The sequence below is a fragment of the Zerene cesonia genome, chromosome 5, assembly GCF_012273895.1.
Source record: "Zerene cesonia ecotype Mississippi chromosome 5, Zerene_cesonia_1.1, whole genome shotgun sequence".
Classification (NCBI taxonomy): domain Eukaryota; kingdom Metazoa; phylum Arthropoda; class Insecta; order Lepidoptera; family Pieridae; genus Zerene; species Zerene cesonia.
Window position 1 is genome coordinate 2,308,284 of NC_052106.1, and position 21,241 is coordinate 2,329,524.

The following is a 21,241-nucleotide window of genomic DNA, read 5'->3' on the forward strand; positions in this document are numbered from 1 at the left end:
GTGCTTTAAGTTAAACATCGCTTACGATTTGCCAGTCGCCAATTGTTCTTGATTGACAAACGTACCGCGATGGGATTTGGTTTCTTTTAAGTGTTTTCATAACCAATTATTAACATCGGGCCTTGGCTTCGTTCTCATTATATCATTTTTTTGAGTGGGGAAATCTTGCATAGATACCTGCGCCCCAGGGGAAAGGAGTCGTGGGTTATGTGGGGATTCCTTCCGACTAAAATGCTGCTTGTTTCGTCGAGCCGCTTTAGTGGAGGGGCCACGGGAGATTATAAGCGCGAAATATGCCAATAAAAGGTAGCATATGTATTATGTCCTATTCCAAATTATTATTTAACTAAAATTTAAAAACTGAAATTTTGACATACGATTGTGCGACATTTAATTGTTATTACTTTTGATAAATAATAGTGTGTTTTTTGTATTCGTAGAAGATACCTTTATTTTTTAAAGAATTAAATAAAATGATTTTTTTATACAACCATCTTATTTAAATATTTTACGGGCATTATACCTAGATGATTAGGTATTCTACAAAACTTCTAACTTCTTAAATTTTATGAAAATAATAATCAATTCTCCAACTTAGACTAAAACATTAATAACAAAGGCTTTGAGAGTGCTTTTGAGTTCTCCATTAATGAAGGTATTGTATTGTAACTTTATCAAATTCTATTAGCCCTTACTTTGCCTGTTTGAACAATTGTATTATTATAGACAATTAGTAATTAGTCAAATTGAATTTTAAATTTGGAAAGAATATATTATTTATTCTTATCAGTTTTTCCCGTTTTTTTTTTTGCTGCATCACATTCTAAAAGTTATACCACCCAATAATTCCTATCTTATTTTTTTTCTATTGAATTCTTTAAGGATCATCATCATCATCATCATCATCATCAGTCCATGTATGTTCCCACTGCTGGGACACAGGCATCCCATGAGGGAGGAGCCATAATCGACCACGCTGGCCATGTGCGGGTTCCTCACGATGTTTCCTTTAACCGTTTCGAGCGTTCGAGTTTCTAAAATCACCAAAAATCAATTTATTTTATGCACGCTTGAACTGTACGCCTGGTCTCGAACCCTGACTTATCGATTTTGAAGTCCGAGGTCCTCACCACTGAGCTGCTCTGAGATTCTCCATATATATACATAAAAAAATAATATTTATTAATACGTCTTCAACACTTAACCGGTATGATACAAAATACGCTTAAAATAAATCAACTCAATTGTACAACAAGTGATTGCTGTTAAACATAGTATACGCGGCGATCATTCAATCCTAGCAATCTATCTAATCAGAATAACAAGATAAACTACAACAACAAAGTTTGAATAAAATCTGTCCATTAAAATTCGAGTCTAAAGATGTAAGTACACAAACTGAGGAAAGCAAATAAAAGCGAGCTAAAAATGCTTTATTTTTGTCACCTTTGAAATGTATGTAAAGCTTATACCCGGGCAAAACCTCACGATGTTTAGAACTGTGAATATACTACATTGTTTCAGTTTACTCTAATTATTAGTTTAAAAATAATTATAAAGCAGTTTATTCAGAGTAAATAAAAACAAGGTCTAGCTTTTTCATTAGCGTGTGCACAAAAATAAAAAGAGACTTCATTAATTAAAGTATAACCCAATTACTGCAGATCGATTTTGGTTGGCACATTTCTTTTAAGCGCTTGGCTGCAGTTTGAAAGAACCTTTGTTTCTGTCGTAAAATGGTTTAAATAGTATATGGGATAAAAGCGAAGCCAAGAAATTAAATGAGCCGTCGTATAGACGTTGAATATGTAATGTTGATTTAGATTTTCTGGTAGAATTTAGTATGTGATTTGAAATGTTATTTTGTATACTTGATTTCTTTACGATAATTTCAAAGATTTTAAGTGCCGCTTCGCCGTAGCAATGACCCAACATTTTAATTCTGTTTCATGACCTATATAAAAAATTAATATTGAATATTTATTTTATTACAACAAGCAATTACAACAAAAATTAGTTGCATTTGAATTTCTCGATTCTTCGCTTAATACGGTAATATAAATTAAAGGTATATTAAAAAAAAAAACACGCGAATGTTCCCGCCTAAACGCCATTACATAATCTGGGACATAATCACATAGCTGTCACTTATAACATCGAATGCCGAAAACTGACGTGGGTCCTTTAATACCTCATTGGGGACAGTTAGGATTACCCGTCCCCTTTCACACCTTGATTGGCCTTTTTCCAGTTACAAGCGTAAAGGGTCTAAAAGACCTCTTTAGCGGTTTACTTTTACAGAATAATATTAACGGGCGCTTATAACAATGGGTAAGTGCTGAAGTCGAGGTTTTACCTTCAAAGTTTCTGTGTGAAATTCTTTTATTTTTCTATACTTTGATATAAAGAGCTAATTTGTTTCATACAATATATTTTTTACTCAAAGACTAATGACGGTAATTAAGCGATAAAATATCTCAGAGCGTGTTGTGGTCATAGTAAAAGATTCAAAATGCGTCTATTAAAAACGATCAAGACGCATTGCGATAATAAAAAAGTCGTGACGCATTTTACATATTAATAGGTTTACTGTAACACGACCAGCAGACTTTTATTTCCCGTTCCAAATTGACTTTTCACGTCCTTTGATTTAACAAAAATCATGTTATTAAGGAAGCAACCCTCCAATTTTCTACTGTATATTAACTGTTTATCGTGCTAATAGAGTTTATGTTTATAAATGAAATAGATTTGTAGTCAGCTACTGTTTCTTTCACCTGTAATAATAAAGGAATAGAGAACCGAATAATAAACTATAAATAACTCAGCGGATATAGGTTCTTATATTTTTTCGTTTATTCTATTGACAAGTTGTATACATAGGAATTTCGTGGATATTTTTTCTTGATGAAGCAAAAAGTTACGGCATTTTCCAAATGTAAATATTGGGATCATTTAATTTTAATGAATTTATTGTATAGAGAAAATAACTACTGATACTAATAACTAATTTATGTCCGCTTTTTATAAATTAGAGGCTTTATAACGGAAATTCAACGTGATCAACATTAATCTCCCCGTGACCATGCTCGCTGTTTAAAACGTCGGGATAAATAATATAATGGATGAATCGCGTTTCGGAACCATAAATAATTCATCAATTTCTAAATAAAAAATCCTACTTAATATAATAAATGCGAAAGTTTGTAAGGATGTGTGTGTGTGTTTGTTGCTCTTTCACGCAAAAGCTATTGAACTGATTGCACTGAAATTTTGTACGTAGATAGCTGGATAACTGGAATAACATAAAGGCTACTTTTTGTCGGACTTACGCGGGTGAAACCGCGGGGCGCAGCTAGTAGATACATGAAAAACTATGACTGCTTTTTCTCAATAATAAATAAATGTCTGTCCAATGTTTACCCAATTTGTCCTCTCATTTTCAATGCAGATATTTTCAGGATAATATTCAAATCTTGCTTTATAATGTAAATGCTCATTAAAATAACCTGGGTAAATAAGGTGAATTCTTATATGTAGAATAATGTTGTTTTATGTATAAAATAATACGTCATACTTGATCCAACGTTTCTTGCAAAAAAAAATATTATTTCAGCATAAACAGTTTTTTTTTGTACCTCATATTAAATAAACAAACAAACCAATATATGACAACTAAGCGAAGTAAATAGAGATAAAGGAATATTATCAGTGTTTGAACTAAGCAGTAAAGTTTACGAGTTCTCAGCGGTTTGTGGTTACGTATGTTCCGACTAAAACTATCTCCAACTCTTTTACTGCTATAGATAAAAGCTTGGTGTGAAAGAGATGGAGTATAATGGGAGTTTAGCTAGCTATTTCTGAAGGATATTTGCAAAGTTGTGCGTTAATGTTCGCGGATGAAGTCGGTATGAAATAAGTTTGGGTCGAAGTGTGTTGGAATGATGATATTAAAGGTGTTTTAATTTCGCAGACCTCTAGATTTACTTTTGTTTTACGGAAAAGTAGGTAATTTAACTTTTTTTTATATGGCATCCCCACCAGGGTAATCATTAAGTGTACATTGAGCTTGCATGGTTAAAACAATATGAAAAAATATATTAAAATAAAATTCTACATTAGAAAAAAATCATCTTATAAAGATAGCTAAAAAACTTATATTAAAAAAATAACCGATTCTTTCTTAATATAGATAACTGGATTTCAACTATTTATAACCACTATTCAATAGCTTATAATACCGCCGCACCTATAAATATCAAAGCGTCTGAAGAAGATTTAAAACGCGAGTGATAAATAGGCAAAATTTAATATCGTATCGTAAATTTAACACGGCCTAATAAACTGAACAGTTTCTCCTGTAATATCTTAATCAACGTAATTTCTATATGATATTTTATTAAAATACCCCTCGCTTTTATATTGTTAATTAACTATAAACTGACGTTTAAAAATTCTTTAATTTTTGATTGTGGCAATTTTGATTAAAATAAAAAAAATGTGAGAAATTTTGAAAGAATAAAAAAAAAATTTTGATCACGAGGCAGGATTCGAACCTGCGTTTCTTGCCTAACCGTAGCAACGCCTAGCCTCTCGGCCACCCGTGATGATTTTTTTTTCTATTCTTTCAAAATTTCTCATTTATAAAGCATTTCAATGCTATAAAACTAAAAAAAAAAAAAAAATTAAAAATAAATGTGGAAATCAAAGTATTAATGTATCTTTTAACCGACATTAAAAAGTGGATTAAAAGGGGAAGAGAATTTAAAAGCTGATATTTGCTTTGTTGGGCTTGTAGTGAAATACAGCTGAGAATCGTTGAAATGAGTTCGAATATTGAATCCGAAAGTAATTCTGTTTTACTGGCTGTCTGTTTTGCACGCTTATACTACCGAGCGAATTTAGATGAAATTTGGTATATTAGATAGTTTGATTTATGAAGATACCTTAGTTATTTTATAACGCGGAGCGGAGCCACGAACGCCAAGGTAGTAAAACGACATCGTATCAAAATAAACCTTTAAAATTATTTTTCAAATCGAACTAGTATTTTTTAATAGAAGCGAGTCCCAAACATGCAATCAAACTCATAGGCTTTATAAGCCTAAAGCTGATAAATAATGTTTCTTGCCCTTTATAACATGGCACAGATTGATGAAGTGAAATAATTTTTGTCTGAAAATAAATGTCATTTCGTAATTGTAAAAGCCTATTCACATTAAGCAACGTGCTCTTAACGTTATTAGCTAAGTATATGATAAGACGAACTTTCCATTATAATTTTGATTAATGCATCACGCTTTTTAGTATGTAAACTTAAACTAAAACTACGGACAAAAGTCTTTCACTTTGACGTGTCTATCCTGTAGCTATTGAGAATATTTTGATGCAAATATCAGCTGGTTCTTTATATTTTTGTGTTAATGTTGGGAAAAAACATCCAATTTCCTCTCTAATAACCTTGTAACTACCAAAAGTGTTTATCGCCAGGTAAAGCTATAAATCTCGTAACCGTTCGCGTAGCATCAACGTAGACATCGCTACGTACAACCGCTACGCGTGTGGGCTCCGAGAATAAAGAATTTATTATCACCTACGTTTCATATTCACCACGTTTGTTAACATGCTACGAAAAGTTTTAACAAAGTCAAACATGAATTTTGTTGAGCATTCTAAATATCCCACGCGAGTCAACATGGGTCCAATTAATGTGGGGAATAATATTTATTTTTGGATATTAATACTCGTGCTATTTTAAATGAAATAAGGATTATTTAGCTTTTAAATTTTGTTCAAATTTTACTGGAATGTTTAAACATAAATTATAAAGTTGGTTATGCAGAAATATAATTACGTAAGTATTTATCGTATCGTATCTTGTATTTATCTTAAAACTTACTTGGTTCTTTTAAGAACGGGTGTGACACTTATAAAATATTTATGGATATAAAAAACACATGTGTGTCTAACAATTTCATCTCTAAATTGTAACCCAGAAACTTTACTTGTTTTTCGTCTTGTTTCGTGTTTAACTAGACCGTATGCTCGTACAAGGAAAAGCTTACTATTTCAATTTGTCTGAATTCCTTGCGAGATACTTGAATAAAGTTGTTATTCGCTTTGCTCTATTCGTGCTTACGTGCAGATACTCTCTTTAAAATATAACAAATAAGTTAGACTGGTGTGGGTGGCTTGGACTTCTATCGCAAACCAAACAGAGGAACGTGCAAGAAATAAATAGTGAACAGTCTATATTCAACTGCTCTCAAAGCACCACTGTTCGAAACGGTAAAGGAAACCTAATGAGGAACCGGCATATGATATCTGCCAAGGCGCACTTGGCCATCGTGGGGGATTATGGCCTGGACCCTCATAGGAGGTCTGTGTTCCCGCAGTGGCAGCAAAGACAGGCTGCTGATGAAGTCAGACAAACTAGTCTAGTCTTGTGCAAAGATGTAATAATTATCTGCCATTAATATTTATTTCCTACAAATAAAATACTTGTTTAATCATATTTTCGTAGAGATTTATATTCTGATTATGATACGTTCATAGAAACTGACATCAAAGCTTTAATTAATTAGAAAATGGCACTCTGTTCTATATCGAACGAAAAAATACTGAAAAGCACGCTAAGATGGCCAATAAGTTTATTTGGGACGCGCGAACTGGGTCACGTATCTGTTGCAAAAACGTTATTCTAACTCGGGTTCTAAATGTTTTTATAATATATTTATCTTGTAGAAAATGTGTTATTGCTATATGCAATAAAGCGTGTATGTGATGGTCTGTTATCACTACATCGTATAAAACAAAGTCACTATCCTGTATCTTTCCGTCGTATGTGTCTGTATGTATGTATCTTTTAAATTACTCGACAGATATTGATGGGGCTTTTTTAATAGATAGAGTGATTCAAAAGGAAGGTTTATATGTATATATTATGTATTGTAGCATCCGTGCGAAGGGGCGGGTCGCTAGTTATTATATGTGAAAATCAATTTACATGCGCAGTAATATTGAATAGTTTTTGCATCTGTAACTACAAGATACAAATGATATTACAATATAAGTATCTCCCTTTAACAGTACCGTATGAATGTATGTTACATTATAGGTTCTGTTTTATACAAAATTATAACGATACTTCTATAATGGTTGTATGTGAAATTTACAAAATTGTATAGAGTAAAATGTTACTTATTAAAAGAAGATTTAAAACAGAGCAAAACGCTTTGTAAATTAGATCTATCTATATTCTTTAAAATCATTCAATCAAATCAGTGAAACAGAACCGAAATGTAATTTCATCCATGACCATAATATAAAAATTGAACGAAACGAACTTAACGCTGTCTATACCATGAGATACGTGAGTTATTCACACACGCCATTATGTGCACAGCTAACGTTACGTGTATTAATTACGTAGCCCCAGGGTCTGTTTATTTGTTCGCAAAATCCCGAATAGCCCCGTTCGTCAAATTAGGCGTTCAACCAATACTAATCTTTTACTCTTAAATGAAAATCTGATTAGGGAAATTTACATTATTAACATTGGAGTTTTACATAGTGCATTGGAATGGCGTTGGTTATTTCCTTTTAGAATTGTAATCAATATTGTCGTCAGCTAATGACACATTCAAATTGAAATAATCACATTTCACACTAAAATTTTAAGTATGAAAGAAGCAAACAATTGTTTGGATGTTTGTCCGTCAATCATGCTGAAACTACTGAACGGATTTTGATGAAATTTTGTATACAGACAGGGTATGAAATGGTTCGGGTGTTAGGATACTTATTATCCCGATTAAATGCTACCTTGGGGTAAAACAGGAATCTTGACATCCCGGCGGAGCTAGGATGAGCGACAGGTGTGAAGATAATAGTTTTAAAGGACTAAATTATAATTTAGGTACGTATGTTATGTGGAAGTAGTTTTTATATTTTCGTCAGAAGCTGGTCGTTAACTGAATTGCCGTTCTTCGTTTGTATATCATAACTAACGGTCCGTCCCGGCTTCGCTCGTGGTACATATATAGCCTATAGCGTTCCTCAATAAATGGGCAATCTAACACTGAAATAATTTTTCAAATCGGACCAGTAGTTCCTGAGATTAGTGCGTTCAAACAAACAAACTCTTCAGCTTTATGATATTAGTATAGATAAGCTATAAAGTTAATAGTTACTGCTTCGTTTGTTCTACATAAAAAGTTGTTATACAATAAAGAGATCTGTATTGAAAGGAAACAATAACTTATTATTGGCAGCGAGCCGAGCCGATAATAACTATTGTTCTAGATTCTACAATCCTACTAATATTATAAATGCGAAAGTTTATAAGGATGTGTGTGTGTTTGTTGCTCTTTCACGCAAAAACTACTGAATAAATTGCAATGAAATTTGGTACGCACATAGCTGGACAACTGGAATAACATATAGGCAACTTTTTTCCCGATATTCCTACGGGATACGGACTAACGCGGGTGAAACCGCGGGGCGCAGCTAGTATCTATATATTTCACTAATATTATTGCTCAATAGCATTATACTCTTTCATATTTCTTATCATATACATAGTTATTAGAATGAAACTAAAATCTATCTAGTGCGAGTCAGACTCGTGACACTTCAAGCAATGCAAATGTTCTATACAAACGAGATAAAAAGCATCTACAAAAAAAAAAACTGAACCCCATCCAATTAACGACCGCGCCAATCATAGCCTCGATTTATAATTATTAACCATTACTCACCCAACTGTCTTAACTATCATGGTTTATGAAACACAGCCTAGTGACAGACGGACAACGAAGTCTTTCTTATACGTAACATATATATTAATCACGTAATATAGTATATTATTCAGAAAGATTAATGTATGATAGTTGTATATTTCAAAGATAAGTGGGTTATTTGACTGTGGCGTAACAGTGGTTTCGTCGATCCATAGTTTGGACTATAATGCGTGTTTTATATTATGTACTGCCATTGTTCTGGGTTTAATTCCCCTATGAGAACCCTGACCCTTTATGGAAACTTATTTAACTATTATCACTTTATTACGTTATTTTGTAAATTTCGTTCTATTTGATATGACGAGTATATTATCTGATCCTCTCTTTATTAATTGTTTTATATACAAATGTTAGGACATCCCTTTCTTCCCGACTCGACTTAGTCAGAAGGTTATTTGCTATCTATTTACCTATTAAACTTGATCCAAATTGATTCAGAACTTTCTAAGCAATTTAGTAACACACACACATGCAACTAAACGTCGCAATTCATATCTATTCTTATTATTAGTTAATTAACTAAATATTGAACTTATTAAATATAGAAACTAATCAATTATTGTATTAATCTCAACATTTGTAGGTTCGCTTCGATCACTTCGCCGCGTCAGGTTATTTCACAGCTATAAAAAATGCAATTCCTTTATAAATGAAATTTTAAAATGATTAAATTATATTTTTCTTTACAGAACATGGGCTCGGGACTCAACACGCGGCGTGCTTGTTGAAAGACAATGGGCCACTTCCATAGAGCACCGTCTTTAAGTTACACGTCTCAGGTAACTAATTACATTTATAACAACATTTAACATGTATTTTAGTATTTAATTTTATAAAAAAACGTTGTTAAAACACTCATTGAAACTATATTCATCTTGTTTGATAATGTACATAAATGTTTAAGCATTTTTAAACTTGTTTTAAAACAGTAGCATCTCACAGTTCTATTTGTTTATTTTGTGGCTTCATCATTAACAATTTTTAGCGTAGAATTAAGTACATTATGTTTTCTCATATATCGATATTAACATCGTCTGGTCGATTCGATTGTTTGACTCGGACTCACGCATGGCAAAATAATATTGTATTTATAAAAAAACATTTTTTTAGATTTTGCTATTTCTATAAATACATAATGTAGAAAATCTCATGTGTATCTTACAAGTAAATCAGCTAAATAAAACATAGCTACGCATTGCTATGCCACAATTAAATCTTCAGCTAATAAAATTCAACAGTCGAGGAAGTGAAAAATAAAAAATTCAGAGGTCGAAAACTGTTTTTCGAAACTTTGTAATGAGATGTCATCTTGATTAATGTGCAATACGGGTCATTGGGACCCTTTGCATATCAGCTGATGCGGAACCATCTTTCATAGACCAGTGGGCGGGAAGGACCCTTGAGTTAAGATGTGTTTACGTCTTCAAGTTATGTGACCGTTGTTAGGGTTAATACTCCGGAAAACGGCTCCTAAGCAAATGTGTTTGTGTTGATATTTATTGTAAACCGGACTTGAATATAAAGAAACAGTTTTAATACATAATTTATACTCGTGGTGGAAGTATTTTGGTTGGATAAAGATTAAACACATACGTCCCTATTTGGTGTTAACAAGGATATTATTATGTAGCAGAATTATAAAGAGATCACGCATCAAGCGTGTCTGTAATAAAACGAAAATTTTAATTATTTGGGAATCTACACTTTTACTAGTTTGTTGTTTTTATCGAAGTGACTAGGGTACTTAAGCGAACTAAAAATACATAGGATACGATAAAATATACATCCAATAGACCAGAAAAACACGGTGCACATTATAAATTTTCTCAAAAATTCCTAGGACTATTTTAAAAATATATTTCATATAGGAAAATTTCCTCCACACATACCATGCCATTACTATATTTTCTTGGAAGTATGATTAAATTAATTTGCGTTTATTAATTAATGCTTACTTAGTAAACTCAAATTGCAAAATGTTATCTCACGCTAATCCTCAAGGTTTTTCATTTTATAACAAAGAAAAACACTTACATAGCAATGCCCTTTCCTTAATGTACCGTATTTACGATAATTAGATTTCAAATTAGCGTGGTAATTGCGTTTTCTCTAGAAATATTAGTATGATTTTTTGGTTTTACGCGAAATAACCACGCTAATTTTGTAGTGCTGATTTATTAAATTGGTATATAATGAACCTAATTGACACCTAAAAGTATAGTAAATATTTAACTGTTTATCACTTATAAAAAATATGTAATTGTTATTTAAGCACTTAGGCTTTACTTCCAATCCCATTTTTTATTCTTGTTTTAATGGTTTCATTTTAGAACGTAAAATAAGAACTTCTATTAATAATTAATGTTTTCGGGGAAGAGGGAAAGCATAAAGCTCATTCTACCTCAAATTTTATAATACCTACTTTTATTAGAAAAAATTTTTTTACCCAATTCCATTGTCTATGTCCAAAAAGATTTTAGACGATGTTGTGAACACTTCAGGTATACCTAATTAGAACACTTCTGGCATTTATGATATATATCTTTAATGAAACTTAACAAATATTGTTTTGAATCTGAATTTTTTACCAATAAATTATTTAATCAAATGAGACTGACTATTATATTACTATAAGTATATTGATGATTCGATGGACATTATTTTGCATTGCGTATTGCATTTTTTTACCATGTTGCATTTTTTACCATTATTAACGAATTTCAATATTGACATAATTGTGTATTATCACCATGTCTGTTTAACCGACGAACACTACTTGTAATTATATTTTATGATCTATTTGTAATATGCGCTCTGTAATGTATTGTATTTTAATGTTCCAACAATAACAAAGCTCAATTTGTTGCGTAGTTTATTTATTTATGTTTCGATGACGTTATTTTCCGTTCGTGTTTATGTATTTTTATATATATTATGCAGGGCTCCAGTTAGTACCCGCGCATGTGTTGATGGGCGGCGCGGGAGGCGGCGGGCGGGCGGCGCGGGCGCTCCGCCTGCTTCTGCTGCTGGTTCTAGCGCTGGCTGCCGTGGAGTACCTCTTCGGCTCCATCTTGGACGCGTCGCCACTCCGCACGTATCTTTACACGCCGATATATAATGCTACACAGCCTACTGTCAAGTGAGTGGACGGTTTTCGTAGAAGAAAACTTATGTCGAGAGTCATAAAGGCAATCGCTTTTAAATGTGTCACTGAGCTTCTAAATATTGAATAGGGATATTGGTTTTTGGTCCTTTTATTTGCGAGCTTATCAAGCAACATGATGCTTTAAGTCGATATTTTGAAAGATTTATTTATTACTAACTACTCCGATTCCTACGTGACTCGTTTCGTGCTGAAACAGGTTCGACACTTTATTCAGAACATAATAAAACGCGTCATCTCTAAACCCATTTAAAATTTTCATAAAACTGAAATTAAATATTATGAGTAGACGAAAAATAAATACAGACACGAAAACAAACACGTTCCATTGAAGGGTGCCTCGTTACTAGCATGTTTAGAGTTACCTACCACACGCAAAGCTAATTCGATATACCGAGACGTTTTCCACTAAGCCGGTCTATTAGAGACTTGGCAGCTCATATCCCCTTACAAAATTATTGCATATATGGAGGGAATATAACGTACCAATATCGTTTTCTTCTATGAGATGATGTTCAGAGTTAATTGAAGTCTATTGTTAGGTATATAACTAACAATATTGCCTGACTGATTATTTCGCTTCTTCTATATGAATGACGTGATTGATTTCTGTATTTCCCGGTATTGAGTTTGCTGATGCAAACCACAAACCTATTATTTTCACGTGTCGTATTTAAAATTAATTCAATTATAAATCACTAGCTGCGCCCTGCGATTTCATCCGCTTAGACCGTATCCCGTAGGAATATCGGGTTAAAAAGTTGCCTATATGTTATTCCAGTTGTCCAGCTATCTACGTACCAAATTTCATTGCAACCGGTTCAGTAGTATTTGCGTGAAAGAGTAACAAACACACACATATCCTTATAAACTTTCGCATTTATAATATTAGTAGGAGTAGGATATGATTAGTAAGATTATTTTTCGTTGTATTAATGAATCGTCTATGAGAAACATATGACCAGATTTCTTAAGTATTTTTATTAGTATACTAACTACTTACAATACGTTCAAAATAAATATAAAAAACTAAATAAATAGAGTTCATGCAGAATTTTACCACAGACTACCTATTTTCGAGAAAAGAACACGAAACTGTTAGACTAAATTGATTCTAGACACTGCTCAGTTGCTCTTGCTAACTATATAACTGTTCACAAATATGTACAAGAAAAAGTTGATAATGCAGTTTTTATAAGTTTAAACCACGATTCATTTATTGCAATTTGCGATGTCGCGTGTATATTTTACTTCAAAGCTTATACACGAAATACATTATTAGGATAATAAATATGTATTTGCATAGTATTAACATATTTGCTATCAATATGATGTTTATAACAGTGAATCCACCTGATAAAAGCTCGTGAAATTAGCATAACAATAAACGTATATCAGTACGAGTTCATACAATAATTTGTCCATTCGCAGAGTCGAATTTATTCAATTACATATTTCAAAAATGTAATTTATCTAATGAACATGTAAATTGACTTAAAATGGACTGCATACATATTTCGTCGTAACATTATAAAAGCCTCTAGATTATAATTTAACTTGCGAGATGAAAAGAAGATCAAAAAGCTGTGATCTGTAACAATTGCTTTCAATTTACTGCATTCTTTTTCATTACACTATAATGCAAATATATCGCAGTTGTGTTTAGGTTTCAGAGTGGGACTTTTTATGTATTTAGTGTAGTTTTTAAGCTATCGTATCGAATACACATTTCATAACTTACTGATTTCACATCGATAGATTCTATTAATCTACTGAAAAGTAATACTTTAAATTGTAAACAGTATACTATGGATGACAATCTTGCGATACATTACAATTGTACAGTAATATGTATTAAACAATATCATTAGGTGTATTAAAATAAAGCTATTTTTCAGACCCGGTGAAAAGCCGCAATCCTGGCCTAAAATAGCACTAGCTATCCAAAACGCAACCCACAGGACTCCACTGAACAACACAATAAACAATAATAACACTTTCAACATGACACGAAGAAATGAAACGGAATATACAAGCACTCCGCTCCTGATAACTAAAATAATGGAGGGAATTAAAAATTTGGTGACTACAGAAGACGGAGTGAGGTTCATTGAACCAAATTTGCCGCTCTGCGACGAAATGCCTCCGGATTTAGGTAAGACAATACACGATGTAAGATAATGATGCTAGGTAGATACTTCTGTATGCGAATTTTTAGGTTAAGCTCCGAACGTGTCCGTGCTTCAACTGGAAAAATCGCGTTTGCATGCCTTCTTAAAATATCTTCCTAAAATCTATTTAGTCACGAATACCTGAACTTTTATATTAAATATTTACACCAAAGTGTATAAATTTATTGCAGATTTTATACATAATTTAGTGAAAAAGTGTAAACTTTACACCTTTTCCCTAGCGATAACTAAATTGAGCGTGAAAAAGCGAAATAACGAAATAATTGGGCCGGTGAAATTTATAAAATGTACAAAGTATTTCGGGTATTTTATTCAATTTGAAGTTGCCATATTTTGTATAAAAGTCATATGAATATTTTATTAAAACTCAATTCCCTATTTACAAATGATTTTATATCACATTTGCTATATGCAAGATAGAAATAGATAAAAGATTTAATGAAATACTTGCATTATTGATTTCGTATTGTTATGATGTATATGCTCAGCTTTAATATGAAAATAAACATAATTTTATTGAACATATAAAATACCTCAGGTCCACTCTCCGTGAACAAAACGGAGATAGAGCTGGACTGGGTGGAGAAGAAATATCCCGAAGTTCATAGAGGAGGACGCTACTCCCCACCCAACTGTACTGCGAGGCATAAAGTGGCTATCATTGTTCCATACAGGTTAGTAATATGGTGCTTATTATATAGATATAATATAATACTAATACGTGTTAGAACACGGCAGTTGTCATGTCAGGCAAAAGAACTGGCAACTCAGTGCCGTGTTAGGCTGACCGTGCTTATGCAGACGTTGCATTTTTCTGTATTCGTGAACTGTTCGATCACGCGATGTTTATATGAACCTTATGGTCTCGAACTAATCTTTCATTCTGAAATGATGAACAATAAATAAACGCATCATGGAGGAGTGACCGTACGCTACACATCCGTTGGCGGGTTGAGTAGAACATGAATAGAATAAATAAACATCACGCAGAATAAATATTAACAAACCAGTTAAAAGTTAACATGTCACGAAACCAAAATAAAGTTAACACGAATGTTTTTACTGGAAAAATAGCATGAAAAAGGGTTATATAAGAAATCGCTTAGGAGACTCGAGAGCTCGTATTACAAACTTAACCTACTTTTCCGCGTAGACCCTCGTAAGAACTAAGCTTGATGACTGTTTATGCTTAAACTTTTATATGTATATGCAGATATTTAATGGACCGCTATAGTTACATAAACATACAAGAGAATCGTTGTATAAAGAGACTTTCAATGTTATTACGTCATTTTTTGATTTGTTTATTTTTTTTTATTTACTTTTGTATATAAGAGCGAGCAATCGCGTGATGGCAAGCGATCACCACCGCCTATGAACATTCGCAGAGTCAGTGCCTGTGTGAATGCACTGCCCGCTTTTTAGGAGATTGGCGACTGGAAAGAAGGAATTGACTGGAAAGTGTAAGGAAAAGGAAATGGGCCTCCCACTCCCCCACTCGCCTTACGAAACACAGTAGCATGCTACTATTTCGCGCCGTACTTCTGTGAGAGTGTGTAACTTCCCCGTTGCGAGCTGGCCCAATTCGTGACAAAACATGTTCGACTCCCAAATACAATATTTAATAAATACCTACATAGAGTAAATATGTCACAGCCAACACCGATATGTTATATAACAAATTAAATATACCATTTGAGTTATTTGTAAAATTGTATTATGCTTCATTAAACATGTTCATAGTAAGTAGTTGTAAATGGTAGAATTTAATTTTTTTTGTTTACAAAGCGTACTAAAACGATTCTTGCCTATTTCCACATTAGATACATTCATTTTAATATATAATGAGCAAATCTCAAACTCAGGAAGCATTTATTAATTCAAATTTAATGATTTAAAGTAATTTATAACAAAATACGTTCTCATAAGCTTTAAAAAATGTGAAAAGCGTAATGTTACATCTGTTTTATAACAGACACCACGCTTTCATCTGCATTGATGTCTCAGACTGCAGTATACTTGCTGGGGCGTGATATTATCTACCAGATCGAATGTTACATAACAATTTGTTAGTTGTCCAAAGGTATTTTATACCAAGTTGTCACACTAATGTTATAAATGTGAAATTTTGTTTGTTTGGATGTTTGTCCATCAATCACACTGAAACTACTGAACAGATTTTTATGAAATTTGGTATACGAACAGGGTATGAGCTGACTTGGGTGATGGGATTTTTATCCCGATTAAAAGCTTTCTGGGGATAAAACAGGAACCTTGATGTTCGGGCGGAGCCGGGACGAGTGTCTAGTTGTTAATAAATCGCACTTATTCGGTGGTCAATGATTAATTAATTTCAGAACAATATCTTGCACAGATAACAAAAAAGTTATCTGTGTTGTAATGTTGTAGAACTTATCTGAAAACCATAAAGCGTTGATTTTTTTTTTTTTCATAAATACGAAATTCCTGAAATTCTTTTTGATAGTTTTTTTCATGGAAAAATTTGATTTATATGCACGCAACTTAAGATTTTATAATCTAAGTAGTCATTAACTGCCTCATACAACTCTATGATGTTTGAATATTGTATTATATGTAATTATTATACATAATTTGCTATAATTTTGCATTACCAATTGTTTAAAACTATGTGTAAAATTTAATATGACCTTATCTTAGTTGTAAATAAACCAAGAAACAATAGTAATTACCGTACTTCCATAATCTCACCTTTCTGCACCTCGTGCCCTTTGTCCCTTATCGTAAAGGGCACATCAGATTTATGACGTCACGATAAATGTTCCCCAATCTCGCCATGAACTCAGCAGTTTCCACAAATAAAAAGCACTAGCGCGGTTTATTAAATTCGTGTTCCATTTAAGTTTTTAATTTTTTGTTTATTAATTTTTTTATTGGAGCAGTGTCGTTGAGATGCACTTGCTTCACGCTCAACCTACTTTTGCGTAAAATGTATTAGCTTTACCGTTTCGCTACTTCATCCGGAACTCTGGTTTTGAGGTGTATTTCAAAGTGTAGTTAGTATAATAAATCTTGGTTAAGCCAGTTTAGCATATGTTGGTAACGTATTTAATTTTTTATATGATATTGGGTTTTGCCCACGGCTTCGAACGCGTTAATTTCGGAGTCGTTTAATAGGTATTAATATTAATATAAACCTTCCTCTTCACTTACTCTATCTTTTAAAAACACTGTCAAATCCGTTGCGTAGTTTTAAAGATTTTAGCATACATAGGGACATAGGGACAGACACTGAATGTGACTTTGTTTTGTGCTTTGTAGTGAGGATACAAAACATTAAATGTAGTACTTTGATATGATATTTATATGGATTCAAACATTTCAGCGGTATCCAATGAAAAGTTGAAAATATATCTCAAAACAAGTTTTTCTTACTTTATCCCCAAAATAGTTATAAAACATTTTGAGGATTATATAGCTTGGTTTTCTCAAATGTCTATTATTTACTTTCTTTATAAAATATTTATATAAGTGATAAAGCCGCCTTCTGTATAGATACAGCATCTTTCTATTTGTTTAAGTATAAGTTTTGTTTTTTTTTGTATTTTGTTGGCAGCACAATAGTGCTTAAATAAATTAATTAATAAATAATTTCATTATTTTAACTTGTAGTATTTCTAGATTCGTAACTTTCTCGCGCTGACGTATCACTTATGCACATTATTAATTATTTCTTTTTGTTTTAGGGATCGCCAACAACATTTGGCGATTTTCTTGAACCACATGCATCCAATTTTAATGAAGCAACAGCTTGAATATGGAATATTTATCGTTGAGCAAGAAGGTATGTGAAGGGGATACGCCCCTAGTGGGGTATGGGGCAGATGATGTACATCTGTTTCACTGATCGATTTTCTTTACGGACAAGTAGGCGATCAACCTTCTGTGTCCTGCCAGACCGAGACATTTTTTTTTGTGCGTCCCCACCGGGAATTGAACCCAGGACCCCTCGGTACTACGCTCACGCGTTAACCACAGTACCAAGGAGGCGGTCAAAGGTCAAGAAGGTATGGTATAATGAAGAAAAAAAACTATAACGCATTTATTTTTTTGTTTCGAATATGGAATAGCTAGTAACTGACTTTTAAAATTTTACAGTTGAATTATATTACTGTCTCTTTTAGTGGAAAATCAAAAGATTCCTTTTATTAAACGAAGGTCACATTATTTCGTTATAAAAAATGCAAATTTCGCAATAAAGAAAAACACACAGTTACATATCGTATACTACTAGCGGTTCGCTCCAGTTTCGCCTGTGGTACATATATAGTTTATATCACTCAGTAAAGACTCGCTTTCAAACGGTGAAATAATTTTCGAATTCAGTCCCCTGATTTTGTGTGAAAACATTACAAACATATAAAGTATACAAACACTAGTGTTTACCACTTTATAATATTAGTTAGATTACAAACTAACCCTATTAAAGTGGGTCCTATATACAGGCAAAATCCAATGTCATTCACGTTTTAAACCTATGTGAACACTATTAAAACCGCTTCCAATTACAGGCTCCAGTGACTTCAACCGAGCGAAGCTCATGAACGTAGGCTTCGTGGAAAGTCAGAAGCAGAAGGCCGGTGGGTGGCAGTGCTTCATATTTCACGACATAGACCTCCTGCCTTTGGATTCTAGGAATCTATATTCGTGCCCTAAACAACCGAGGCATATGTCCGCGTCTATAGATAAACTTAATTTTAAGTGAGTATTTGAATTGTGGTATTAAATATGCTTTATTATGCAAGTATCTTGTGTTACAGTATCCGTTAAATATTCTTACATTAATGGTTTGTAGTAAAAAATTCTTAAAGAAAACGCCGATAAAATGTTATTGTACAACCATACATTTGTAATTGATAAAAATTGTATAGTAATAGATTATAATTCTTACATGATATTATATAAAATATATATTTTTTTTACATATATTTTTAACAAATTTATAGTAGTACCATATTTGCAACTGAAATTCCATTTTAGGATAACCTACTTTAGCCCCAAGCTCTATATCCTAAATCCGTTAGGTATAACTAGTTTAACCCAGGCCAAACTTGTTTAAGCTTGTTACTTGTTCACTGTTTTAAAACGAATCTTACTTTTCTCGGTCTTATTAGTAGCAGAAGGTTCGGTAATTCATGTATCTGTTATGTTCTTTTTAATAATATAAATGTGTATTTTAAATAAAAATAAATTGCACATTTTGCTCGATCGTTTGAAGTAATGAAATGTTTCCGCTAGGTTACCTTACGAAGATATCTTCGGCGGAGTATCGGCAATGACAAAAGAGCAGTTCACAAAAGTCAATGGGTTCTCCAATAAATACTGGGGTTGGGGCGGCGAAGATGACGATATGTTTTATAGGTGAGCGCCTCACTAATGTTATTAGTTTAAACTGTTCGAGCCGAATACTTTGGGTCTCGGAACAAAAGATAGACGAGAAGTTTGTCTATTGTAGTCGTGATAGACTGGGATTAGGAGTTATGGAATTTAAACATAGTCTGTTTCGAACAAAGAGTTTAGAATCTAATGGATTTTAACGATTTAAAATAATTTTATCGCAAGTATTTATATAGCTCCGTGTCTTATTCAGATGTTTGAGTTATATTATTGTAAAGTTTCATAAAAATCCATTCAGTAGTTTTTAAGTGAAAGAGCAAAAAATAACCATCTATATTCTATACTTACAAACATTCGCGTTATAATATTTGCAGGAAACACTAGGTTTCTAACTGGTGTGTTTTTTTTGTCTATATATAATTAGATTGGTCCAGCTGAGTTAATTAATGATTGTTTTACAATGAAAATTCACTTGAATAATTCTTTCATGCAGGATTAAGAAAATGAACTACCACATAGCTAGATACAAGATGTCCATAGCACGATATGCAATGTTGGACCATAAGAAGTCTGCACCAAACCCCAAAAGGTATGACTTACTTGTTTGACTTGTATCTTCAATGAAAAAAAATTGTTTTTATTTTGAACATTTCCCTGCTTTGTGACACCTTAGAATGATGTAATGTAAAATACATCGATTTTAATTGTCTCAGAACAAAGATAAGTCTGTAGTATTTTTCGATATACATTTTATACATTGTTTTACATTTTGCAAATAATGTTAAACAAATGGATAGCATCCTGTCAAATCTACACTATTTTTATATCCATCCATCTCACACTTGCCCATCAACTAACAAACAACCCAATCTCACGCTGCCAAATAAAAAAACCGCCAGGTATCAGCTGTTATCGCAGACCAGCAAGACATTCCAAAAGGACGGGTTATCTAGCCTCGAGTACGAGCTGGTGAGCGTGACCCAGCACCACCTGTACACCCACGTGCTAGCTAATATCGACGAACACAGCTGACGTACATACTTCGCCAAGCTACTGTTTGGCGATGCGCGGTAACGCAACCTCGTGATGTAGTCCGTTGGCGATGTAACTGCAAATGTTTTCGCGTTTAAATATAGTATTTGTTCGAAAAATAGAGGAGGGTGAGGTTTTAAGGACGTGTGTGCGCTTGGAATGGAGCGGTGTTGCCAGGCGAAATATGTGATGAGTCATTTTGATAGGAAGAATTGATTGAAATAGTTAGTTTTGGAAGAATTTGAATGTATTTTTCTTAAATCTTTTAATTAATCTTTATTCGTTTTTTTTTTTATAAAAAAAAGGATTATTATTGATACGTAAGAGGCAATATTAAGTGCTTTTTTATTTTTTGGATATTTTGTATTTTATATCATTTTGTTACGTATGTATGCATTGTGAAGAGTCAATCAATAAAACTCCAATTTATAATATTTTATTAAATTGAATACATTTGCAGTTAAATCGAATCATGTATAGCTTTACATATTATAAAAAGTTACCTAGAGTTGTTATGATCTCTTTGTATTCGAACAGTAAAACATATATATTCGATATTTTTGGTAAAACGCGTATGTTTCGTTTATTATTTCAATTATCAATGAACCTAACTAACATATTATGAAAATAAAATACGAATCAAAAAGTTTGTGCGTCACATTCGTAATTTCATAACA

General features: G+C 32.7%; 1 protein-coding gene across 1 annotated transcript in view; it reads left to right on the forward strand.

The window, feature by feature from the left end:
- LOC119840288 (beta-1,4-N-acetylgalactosaminyltransferase bre-4-like) overlaps positions 1-20,857 on the forward strand; it is a 100,259-nt gene extending 79,402 nt beyond the window's left edge. The window contains exons 2-10 of the mRNA XM_038366835.1: positions 9,491-9,580; positions 11,742-11,940; positions 13,863-14,119; positions 14,695-14,830; positions 17,882-17,979; positions 18,707-18,896; positions 19,434-19,556; positions 20,026-20,121; positions 20,432-20,857. Of these exons, the coding sequence (XP_038222763.1) occupies positions 11,771-11,940; positions 13,863-14,119; positions 14,695-14,830; positions 17,882-17,979; positions 18,707-18,896; positions 19,434-19,556; positions 20,026-20,121; positions 20,432-20,564 (1,203 nt within the window). The 5' untranslated portion in view covers positions 9,491-9,580; positions 11,742-11,770 and the 3' untranslated portion in view covers positions 20,565-20,857. The remainder of the gene's footprint in view (positions 1-9,490; positions 9,581-11,741; positions 11,941-13,862; positions 14,120-14,694; positions 14,831-17,881; positions 17,980-18,706; positions 18,897-19,433; positions 19,557-20,025; positions 20,122-20,431) is intronic.
- Positions 20,858-21,241: the final 384 nt, after the last annotated feature.